The 11,612-nt window shown below is 49.5% G+C and overlaps 1 protein-coding gene across 1 annotated transcript; it reads right to left on the bottom strand.

Moving 5' to 3' along the window:
* Positions 1-84: 84 nt before the first annotated feature.
* On the bottom strand, positions 85-9,694 carry SLC46A1 (solute carrier family 46 member 1). Its single transcript, XM_048519261.1, has 5 exons — positions 9,410-9,694; positions 7,493-8,345; positions 5,194-5,277; positions 3,840-3,996; positions 85-1,865 (listed from the first exon to the last, which is right to left on the bottom strand). Exons 1-5 carry the CDS (start codon positions 9,644-9,646, stop codon positions 1,784-1,786), a joined length of 1,413 nt encoding a protein of 470 aa, XP_048375218.1. The 5' UTR covers positions 9,647-9,694; the 3' UTR covers positions 85-1,783.
* Positions 9,695-11,612: the final 1,918 nt, after the last annotated feature.

Raw genomic sequence — 11,612 nt, 5'->3', positions numbered from 1 at the left:
CGGACAGACCTTTATCTATTGTAGCTGGATGGATCTTGCAATGCTTTCCTTCTGCCTAAACAGAGCACATAAATGTGAAATCTATGACATTCACCAATCACATTTAATTCCATTACAAACAATACTGTCAACAGAGCATTGCACTTGGGGTTACAGGCAGCAAAACGAAACTCAGCTCTCTGGAGTGGGGTTGGTTGGATGCCGCTTATGCAACAGAAGGCAAAATTTAGGAACTGAGTTACTAAGGTTGAAAATCATCAGGGGGCAAAACGCTCTGTGGCATACATTGGGTATTCCCCTAATAGATGCAAATTAAAAATAATTTTCAAACTTTCAGCACATCTATTGAGATCATGGCGGATTCTACCCAACGATAGGTTTGTGTGGTTTCCCCATTGCTCATGCGACAGCTAATACAGCTCAGTGTAAGGCTGAACACACTCAAACGAAAGGGTCTTCATCGTATTGGGAGCCAGGGGATTCAGGGAAATGAAACTTACAAGGGAAAGTGAAACTTAATCCTGACACTCAGGAGCAACACGGGTTCCACATGGCAGGTTCCCCTACAGTTTTTCCGCCCAGTTGCAGCCAACCCCCAGGTCACTGGGATTTTCAATTTTTTAAAAAATCAGCTGTTGAATGTCCATATATTTTATATGCTATAACAACACATATAACAAATTCTCTCCGTTCCCATCCTTTCTCTTTTTCAAAAAAAATAAATAAACAAATCTCTAGTCTTTCTGCTTGCAGAGATATGCATTTCCCATTATATCTCTGCAATGGAGGAGTCCAGAGACTTACTTTAAAAGAAAGAAAGGTAAAAATTCTGATATGCTGTTACACATTATTGTTACAGTGTTATTTTGATATTCAGTTGCTGGCCTCCTAGTGGTAGGGAGGCCATTGTGGAAACTGCCTTGTAGGCAGGAAAGCCTCAACTTTCCCAGCCACCCATCCAAGGCTTTATCATGATCTTTCCCAAAAAGTCCCAGCAAAGCAAATCTGAGCAAGACTGAAGGAGAAATAGTGAAAGCCCCTGGAGAGACACCACAGTGCTGAGGAGAAGCAGGAAAAAGGCTGCCCCCCCCACAGCACTGAATCCACACAGGATGACCAAGTAGACTGAACCATGTGGAACAAATGTCCTGTGCTGTGCTAAGATCTCCGAGCAGCTGGCACCTGGAAACCGTCAAGGCATTACCAAAGCATCGGAAGAGAGCTGCTACGTGAAATTGGATGTCTGTCTAATCCAGCATCCTGCTTCCCACAAGGCCAACTGAACCCACACAAGCAGGGGCACAGAGGCTAAGAACTTTCTGTACTGTTGCTCAGTAGCAACAGATATACAGAGGTACACTGCATCTGAGCATGGAAGCTCCAACTGCAGCTGAAATGCTTTTCAAACCCGAACCTTTGACTTGCTCTAGCATCATCTTCCTACTGTTTCATAATACAAGAGTTTCCAACTGAGGGTCAGTCAGGTTTGGCAATAAACCCGTTTGATTTGATTCATTATTTCACCCAGCCTCCCCCCACCCCCCAACAGTCCATCAAAGAATTTGCTGCTACCCTGCAGGTAGCCTGGAAGCACATCTTCTCAGCTGTTGTCTTGAGTCCGTCCCGTCCTTTGCACACAAGGCTAGCAAGATAGAGCCACAGAACGTTGGCCGCTTCTCCAAGTTCTGGCTCTGTCACCATTAAATCTCTGGCAAAACCACATGGGTGATTTCCAATCCTCAAGGGCGCACACAAGCAGAGGCCAGTTCTGGAACAACGGCGGTCAGTCTGCCACTTCCTGGACTGGGCTAGGTAAATCCTCAAAGTGGCTGTACTCAGGTTTCGAATCCCGGATTTCAATCCACCTGGGACAGGGAGGAAAAGAAAACATGGACCGTGTCAGAGTCTCAAGGGCATGTGAGCTGTGTCGGGCAGCAGTGGGATACACTCAAAATCTCTTCTCATCCATGAAGCTCCCCAGGATAGCTAAATGTTCAGAGGTACCTGGCTCAAGGTTGGCTCAGCCTTTTGTCCTTCCAAGGTCTGTAAAATGAGTACCCAGCTTGCTGGGGGTAAAGCGGAAGTGACTGGGGAAGGCAGACCGCCCTCTAAACATGGTCAACCTAGTAGAAGTAGCAATGTGATATCACCCCATGGATCAGTAATGTCCTGGTGCTTACACAGGGGGATTACCTGTGGTTAAGAGCAGGTGCATTCTAATCTGGAAAACCGGGTTTGATTCCCCACTCCTCCACCTGAGTGGCAGAGGTTTATCTGGGGAACCAGATGTGTTTCCACACTCCTACATTCCTGCTGGGTGACCTTGGGCTAGTCACAGTTTTCTCAGCCCCACCTACCTGACAAGGTGTCTGTTGTGGGGAGAGGAGGGGAAAGGAGCTTGTAAGTCATCTTACATCTTACAGGAGAGAAAGGTGGGATATAAATCCAAACTACTACTACTACTCCCCTCCTCCTCTTCTTCTTCTTCTGCTCTACCTTTAATTTTTAAGTTTACCTAGGTCCTGGGAAAGAAGCCATGGGAAGGAAGCCATGCTTCCATGCCCTGCTGGTGGGCCCTCCAAGACTTGTTGGTCAATGCTGGAGACAATCTAGGAGGGTCTTAATGGTGGTCTTATTGAGTAGAAGAGAAGGGGGGGGGAAAGACCCTCCTGGGGAAGGTGGGAAAGCCCTCCACTCAGCACTAGTCTCGGTAACTTTATGGAGTAAAGCTAAAGCTGTTTTTTCCTCCTCCCAGATTTTTGTTTAGGGTTGAGCCATTCGTTTTAGTTGTTTGTGTTAACAGTTTGACTAATTTTTATCTGCTAGGCGACAAACTCGTGTCCCTCCAGATGTTATGGACTACGCTTCCCAACATCCCCCTGCCAGCATGATGCTGGCAGGGGATGATGGGAACTGTAGTCCATAACATCTGGAGGGCCGCGAGTTTGACGCCTATGTGCAGCTAGACACTGTGTGTGTGTGTGTCTGTGTGTGTGCTACTGTGGATGGATATTGTTTGTTTTAATGCAGATGAAATGTAATTGTTGTGTTTGACACACACACACACACACACACACACACACACACACACACACACACACACACACACACACACACACACACACACACACACACACACACACACACACACACACACACTTGAAGTAACTGGGAGCATTCTGGGGTCATCACAAACCAAGGGGGGAAAAATCACTGCACTGCGCTTAGAGATTTTGGGGGCTGTTCTGGAATTGTTCAGTTGTGCACATTAAAAAGAAAAGAAAAGCACGGCACACCTCCAACAACATTGGTGAGGCAACATAAAATCATTTTAAGCTAAACATTTACAACTGAAATAAATAAACAAACAAAAGAAGCAGTGAGATCTCAAATCAGCAGATGAAAAGGAAGGAAGGAAGGAAGGAAGGAAGGAAGGAAGGAAGGAAGGAAGGAAGGAAGGAAGGAAGGAAGGAAGGAAGGAAGGAAGGAAGGAAGGAAGGAAGGAAGGAAGGAAGGAAGGAAGGAAGGAAGGAAGGAAATTCCCTCTGCCCAAGGCCAATATTTATTTATTTACCACACTAATACCCTGCCTTTCTGTCCCATGAAGACCCAAAGTGGCTACATCATTCTCCTTTCCTCCATTTTACCTTCACAACAACCCTGTGAGGTGGATCAGGCTGAGAGTACGCAACTATCCCCAGTTCACCTAGTGAGCTTCCACGGCAGAGTGATGACTCAAGCCTGGGTCTCCCAGATCATAATCCAGCACCATAACCACTACACCACACTACATCACCAAAGGGCACCTGTCCCAGGGGAAAGAGCAAGACAAGGATTACCCAAGAATGGCAGCTGGAACAAGGAGGACGATGACTCCAAAGAGGAACGGGAAGCCCTTCATGAAGTGCAGGCTTGCTGGGAAGAGGGAGTTGAAGACTCCTGTGGCCACAAGCGAGCACAACCCTTCAGTGCAGGCCACTGCAGCAAAGAGTGCCCCTGGAGGAGAGAGAGTTTATACAGAGGTAACGGGCCTGTAAAAGCAACTGTGGAAAACAGAAAGAAAAGGCCCTTCTCAAACTTCATGCCATAGCTGGCTAAGCATAATACTTGGAACCTGCTCTCTGCTCCTCGGAGTGTCTAGCCCTAAAATCTTCTGTGTATCAGGCGATGGGATAGAGACAAGAGCCAAGGCCCAAGGCCCAGGCTCTCTGGTAATGCCTCTGTGTGTGTAAAGCGCTGTCAAGTTGCGGCTAACATTTCGTAACCCCTGCAAGGGGCTTTAAGGTAAGTGGTGGTCTGCCGTTGCTTTCCTTTGCAGAGTCTTCCACAGAGATCCCCCCCTTCCAAGTACTGACCCTGCTTAGCTTACAACACCTGACTCAATCAGACTGCCTTCCCTCTCCGGACAAAGCCTTGAAAACACCTAAATATCTGTCCCTAAAAAGCAGTGTTGAGTGAAGTTTCAAAATTCATCCCACAACGGAGGTTATTTTGTGTGATCTAGGATGAGAAGCTCTTGCGGTCCCTCAGTTCTCAGCTGCCCCCGGGGTCTTGAGCTCTTAGAATCATAGAATCATAGAGTTGGAAGAGACCCTGAGGGCCATCAAGTCCAACCTCCTGTAATGAACGAACACACAATCAAAGCACTCCTGACAGATGGCCATCCAGCCTCTCTTTAAAAACTTCCAAAGAAGGAGACTCCACCACACTGCGAGGTAGTGCATTCCACTGTCGAACAGCCCTGATGGTCAGGAAATTTTTCCTGAAGTTGAGGTGGAATCTCTTCTCCTTCACCTTGAACCCATGACTCCTGGTCCTAGTCTCTGGAGCCGCAGAAAACAAGCTTGCTCCCTCACCAACATGACATCCCTTCAAATATCTAAACATGGCTATCATGTCACCTCTTAACCTTCTCTTCATCAAACTAAACATCCCCTGCTCCTGAAGTCTCTCCTCATAGGGCATGGATTCTAGACCTTTTCTCATTTTGGTTGCCCTCCTCTGGTCACCTTCTCTTCACAGATAATGATCTCTGAGCTCTTCATAGATAACAATAAATTTCAAGTGCACTGAGAAATCTGCTCTTTAAAAAACCTTGCAAAAGACCAATGCAATCCTGAAACTACACAAACCCTGTTTTGACCAGCTCATTCATGACCTGGGTATGGCTAGCAGACTGTTCATTCAACTTACCCTGTTCATTCTCGTTGACCAACTTAGACAGCTTGGAGCGGATCACAGGAGTGGCAGCCATTGAAAAGAAGAGGAGGCCGTAACCTGGATGTAAACAAATACAAGTTGTGAGGCAGAAAGAAGCCACAAATTGGGTCCACAGCACTTTGTGAGTCACTCACTGTTCCCCCAGAAGGGCCTTCTGGCTACCCTTAGAAAAGATTCCTCTGAATCATTTTTAGCATCCTGTAGGCAAGAATAAGTTCAGCCAGTTACATTACCCAGCAGGTGAAAGCCCTTGACTGAAAACCTGTGATACCAACATGGAACCTCCATGTTCAGAGGCAGTATACCCCTTAACAGCAGCTGCTGGGGAGGTAGTAAATGCATTATTCCGTCCGTGCGGAAGGGATTTGCTGCAATAGGCTAGAATGGCTCCTTCATCCGCAATCTGAATGAATGAACACACCCCATACTGAATCAAATCATTTGATTCATCAGCTCAAAATGGCAGTGGCTCTCCAGGGGTCTGAGGCCAAGGGTTTTCATGCCCCCTACATGTCTCCCAAACTGGAGATGTGGAGGATTGAACTTGGAACCTTTTGTTTGCTAAGCAGTTGCTCTACCACTGAACCACAGTCCCTTCCCTAACTTGAGTCGATGTGTGATTAACTTATGTCTCTGAGCTGCTGCTTAGGTGGCTTGGAAAACCCACCCAAATGCACAGCTAGTCCAATACCATGTGGGTGGATGGGGAACTCAGAACCAAGAAGGTGCATGGAAAACAACCCTGTGTGGACACTCAACCACCCACCCAAACACAGCAGCAAGACAAGCAATGTGAGGAATGTATTGTCAAAGGCAATCACTGGGGTGCTGGGTGGTTTCCGGGCTGTATGGCCATGTTCTAGCAGCATTCTCTCCTGACGTTTTGCCTGCATCTGTGGCTGGCATCCTCTGAAGATGCCTCTAAAGATGCCAGCCACAGATGAGATCCTCTGAAGATGCCAGCCCCAGATGAAGGCGAAACGTCAGGAGAGAATCCTGCTGGAACATGGCCACACAGCCCGGAAACTACACAGCACCCCAATGTGAGGAATCATTGCTATGCAGAGGAAACCAAAGGGACCAAAATCAACCGCTATTATACTCCGTTTCACATAAAGATGTTAGTAGATTGTACATTCTTCCACCACAGAGCAAAGCATGCCGGACCTTCTTTGTTACAGAATGCTCCGCCTGGGTCCTAGTGCCTACCTAGCCCTGCTCTCCCCATCCATTTGAAAGCAAAAACATATTTTGGCATAAATGTTCTTGTATCAGAGTACCAAGTTCAACAATGCACAAAATAATGGTACGGACAAGGGCGGTGTGTAAAAATGAACGATAATTCTCATATTCCTTTGGGACTACATTCTAATGTGACAGCACACATTTTTCTCAACTGCTGCACCTCAACAGAGTGAACTAACATCTTTATGCGGAACAGAGTATAGTCACAATAGCCATCTGTTTGGAAAAAAGAATGCCAGACTAGATGGACTCCAGTCCAATCCAGCAAAGCCATCCTTGCGTACTTCTGATAAAGACCCGAGGACCGTTGCTCTTGACCAGGGGTAGGGAACCTGCGGCTCGAGAGCCGCATGCGGCTCTTCTGCCCTTGCACTGCGGCTCCACAAGCCGAGCCGCCGGCTTCATCCTTGCCCGCCCTGCAGGAAGCAGGGCGAGCGCACCAATTGCCTGCGGCCGTCTGCGGCCTTCCTTATGAGGAGAGGCTGCAGCGTTTGGGACTCTTTAGTTTGGAAAGGAGACGTCTGAGGGGGGATATGATTGAAGTCTATAAAATTATGCATGGGGTAGAAAATGTTGACAGAGAGACATTTTTCTCTCTTTCTCACAATACTAGAACCAGGGGGCATTCATTGAAAATGCTGGGGGGAAGAATAAGGACTAATAAAAGGAAACACTTCTTCACGCAACGTGTGATTAGTGTTTGGAATATGCTGCCACAGGAGGTGGTGATGGCCACTAACCTGGATAGCTTTAAAAAGGGCTTGGGACAGATTTATGGAGGAGAAGTCGATCTCTGGCTACCAATCTTGATCCTCCTTGATCTCAGATTGCAAATGCCCTAGCAGACCAGGTGCTCAGGAGCAGCAGCAGCAGCAGGCCACTGCTTTCACCTCCTGCCTGTGAGCTCCCAAAGGCACCTGGTGGGCCACTGCGAGTAGCAGAATGCTGGACTAGATGGACTCTGGTCTGATCCAGCAGGCTAGTTCTTATGTTCTTATGTTCAGAACAGACCGGAAGCCAGAATTACCTGTGAACATCAGAGGGGTGGTGGCAGCCAGCGCGATCACCCCCAGCCCCAAAACGTTGGACAGCAGCCCCATTTCAGCCACCCAGGTGTCTGCCATGCATCTCTGGAGCAGCCACAGCCCGGTCAAGCTGGTGAGGTAAGTCAAGTAGCGGGCCGCGGAGCCGTATCCAATCAGGTCGGAGCCCCAGCAGAGCGGAGAGCTCAGCTCGTACAAAATCAGGATGTCTTGAGTTCCGAAATGCACGGTGACCACCAAGAAGAACGCAAGAGAATAAAGGGCGAGCTTCTTCCAAGCGCTGCCCCGGCCGGGGTCCACGTAAAGGCGGTACACGGCCAGATAGTGGCGGAAGGTGAACAGCCTTCCACGCTGTCTCTGCGACACCGACTCTCGGAGACAGAAAGCTGCGTAGAGAGCAGCGCAAAGGCTCGCTGCAAAGACCAGCCAGAACGGCGCGAGGTACCCTTCGGCCTTACGCCACTGGCCCCCGATAATGCTCGCGGCCATCCCTGCCAGGCCAAGGCACGCCTCCAAGATGGCCACCCGTAAGGTACGCGACCGCTTGTCACTGACGTCAGCGACGTAAGCGAAGCACCCCGCCAAAATCAGGTTGTAATCGCCCGACAGACCACTCAGGATGCGGCCTAGCAGGAGGTAACCAACCGGCAGCTGGAGGTACATGACCAACAGGTAGGCTGCTGCTTGTAGAGCCATGCCCAGCGCTGGCAGGATGAGGACCGGCCGGCGGCCCACACTGTCGCTCCAGGGTCCAAACAGGGTCACTGAGAAGAGACCCACAAAGAAGCCAGCCAGGTTGATGTAGAGGCTCCAGTGGGCAACCACGGCTTCCACGTCCTGAGAGAGAAAGAGACTGGCGATGTTAAGGTCCAGGAAAAAATGGAAAAATCTTAGGTGGGAAATCCCCCTCCCCCCCACACACACACTGAGGATTGGGGTGCTGTGAGGTTTCCGGGCTGCATGGCCATGTTCCAGTAGCATTTTCTCCTGACGTTTCACCTGCATTTGTGGCTAGCATCGAATGGAACAGCAGGTGCGTTTCCTGACTCTGCACCATTCCTTTCCTGGTCGGGCCTAGAAATTATCAGCACCCGCTTAAGTATCTCTAACTTTCACGTGGCCAAAATTAAAGATGCATCTTCTACGACGGCAGAAGGTGCAGCAGTTTTACAACTCTGAAGCGATGGGTCGACTTGCAACTTTTTCTTACAGAAAATGAAGACATTTATATTTTTAAATCCCACAAGTATGCCAAATAGGTGCAATTGTGTGTGTTAAGTTCTAAATGACACCTTTTATGGTATCCAATTGGTAAAAGAAGTTTAGGTTCGATAGGAAGGTAAACGCTGCATATATGTCACATTTTTTTTCCGGGGCGGGGGGGAGGGGTTATTGTTGTTGTTGCTTCCAAATATCTGGAAAATGTCCACTTCTAGTCAAGCCCCTTTGGAATGAGGATTGCACCAGCTATTCTTTGACTGTTAGCTGGGATATTAAAGATAGATGTATTTGCATAGCCGAAGATGACCCAAGGATCTGCCACTGGATTCAATAAACCAACATTCCCCACTGCAAACAACGGACACACACACACACACACACACACACGGGTGGGGGATCAGTCTCGTTCGCCAATGGAAGCAATTGGTACACCTGTGCCCCTGTAGGATTGCCAACTCTCGGTTGGAGATTTGGGGGTGGGGAGTGGGGAGGGCGCAGGTTGGGGAAGGACCTCGGTCGGGCCAAATGCCATAAAGTCCCACCGCCGTCTTCCAATGCTGCCCCTTCCCCCAGAAGAACGGGTCCCCGTTGCCTGCGGACCTGGGAGATCTCCAGCCCCCACCGGGATACTGGCAACCGCACTCGGGGCGCTTTTGCAGATCCTAGCCAGTCCTACTCACCTGTTGCCCGGCGGGGGTGCCGGCCCCGCTCCCATTGGCGCAGCCGCCGCTTCCTCCCTGGGTGCCGTTGGCCAGCCGGGTCCACAGGTACTGGGTCAGCAGCGGGGTCTGTACGCCCAGCGCCAGCGTGGCCAGCAGCAGCACCGGCTCCACGGCCCGCAGGCGCGCGCAGCCGGACGGCGGCCCCGGGACCCCCTCCCCGGGCTGGGGCGACCCTCCCGGAGGCAGCTCGGCCATGGCTAGCGAGGGGCCCGACAGGCCGACTCGACGCGAGGCCACGGCGGCCGAGGGGCGGTCCTTAAGGCGAGTGAGGCGAGGCAAGAGGCGGCTCCCTGGCTTTGCAAGAGCGCGCCGGCTTTGCAGCCCCCGGGAACTCTGCGTGGGTTTGTACGCACAGGGTCCCCAATCCCGGGGCGCCCAGGAAAGGGACCCAAAGATCGGGGGAAGCCCAAAGGCGGCACCGTTGCTAAAATACAGTCCCGGAAGCCGAGCAGAGCCACGTGGCGAGAAGGCACCGAAACCAAGCGCGGGGTTGTGAACAAAGCGAGAGTCTGGATCCTTTAGATCTCGGACCTTGAATCAATAAACGGACTCTGTATTGTTGATCGGCACCGTTTATCGGCAAGCAACGAAGCACCCAGTGTGTTAAAGCCAGTTCTGGTGAACCTGGCTTTTGCTATCTCCTTTATTCAGAACTGATTCCCCCTCCCATTTTCCCAAAGAATGTGAGAAGGAATTCTTTTGGAGCTGAGGCACCCCAAAGTCTGTGACAAATAGAGATAAAGCCACCTGGCCTCCTGACCCCACAGGAAAACGGAAACATCCCATTTCCCATGAGACCAGAAGTGTCAGGGGTAAGCCTAGTTATCTACTTAGCATGTGAAGCCATAAAGAAAAGATCAAGGAAAGAATGTCTCGTTACAAGAGTGGTAACATATAGCAGGGGGGTTACATATATCTTGCAGCGATAATGTTGAGTTAAGAATGCATTTCAATCAACACAGTGCAATCCATGAGTTTTGCCCTCGGGTATAGCTATATCGATAGAATGCTGTCACAATGTGTGCAACGGGGTCTCTGAATTTCCCGCTTTCGTTTAAAAATGACATATAGGAGAGGAAAGGCATATCTGTTCATGCAATCAATGGGGCAAGAAGCTTGATGAAAAACTATTGAGATAGACATATTGTGACCACTTGATTCCTCAATAGGATAGATTGTAGAGAGTACCTTTTTGCCCAAAAGTCCCTTGGTGGTGAGGGAAGGAATAACAGTGCACGCTTTCTCATTCACACGGCAGGCAGTTGGAGCATTCCACAGAGCTGTTTTGGCACTTGAAATCGTGGGTGGGGGTGTGTGACCGTGGCTGTGCTATTTTTTATTTTGTTATTGTCTTTCTGCTTTTTTGTTATTATTGGAAAATAAAAAGTTATTAATAAATAAAGTAAATTTTAAAAATGAAATACATTCCGCAAGCAACCTAAATGCAGGCTACTGCATCCTCTAGTGGCCATAAGTTTTATCACTGGTCAGTTCCACACAGCAAATGTACAGTGAGTTGCAACTGCTATAAAGGGATCCATTTCCGTTTTTCCCATTGCCGTGCATGCCATGCAGGTAGTGATTGGAGCCCATGGAAACAACCCAGGTTGCTGTCGTGCCTTCACAACAAAGAAGAAGAGGAGGAGGAGGAGTTTGGATTTACATCCCCCCTTTCTCTCCTGGAAGGGGACTCAAAGGGGCTCAAAATCTCCTTTCCCTTCCTACAACAAACATCCTGTGTCAGTGGGTGGGATGAGAGAGCACCGAAGAACTGTGACTAGCCCAAGGTCACCCAGCTGACAGTGCACAAATTAATCTGGTTCACTAGATAAGCCTCCACAGCTCAAGTGGCAGAGTGGGGAATCAAACCCAATTCTCCAGATTTGAGTGCACCTGCTCTTAACCACTACACCGTGTGGAGCAGCAGTGGCGTAGGAGGTTAAGAGCTCATGTATCTAATCTGGAGGAACCAGGTTTGATTCCCCGCTCTGCCGCCTGAGCTGTGGAGGCTTATCTGGGGAATTCAGATTAGCCTGTGCACTCCCACACACGCCAGCTGGGTGACCTTGGGCTAGTCACAGCTTCTCAGGAGCTCTCTCAGCCCCTACCTGAGGTGTTTGTTGTGAAGAACAGGGAGATATGGCTCTTGAGTCTCCTGCAG

Source organism: Sphaerodactylus townsendi, linkage group LG16, assembly GCF_021028975.2.
Source record: "Sphaerodactylus townsendi isolate TG3544 linkage group LG16, MPM_Stown_v2.3, whole genome shotgun sequence".
Taxonomy (NCBI): Eukaryota; Metazoa; Chordata; class Lepidosauria; order Squamata; family Sphaerodactylidae; genus Sphaerodactylus; species Sphaerodactylus townsendi.
This window is presented reverse-complemented; position numbering and strand designations above follow the sequence as displayed.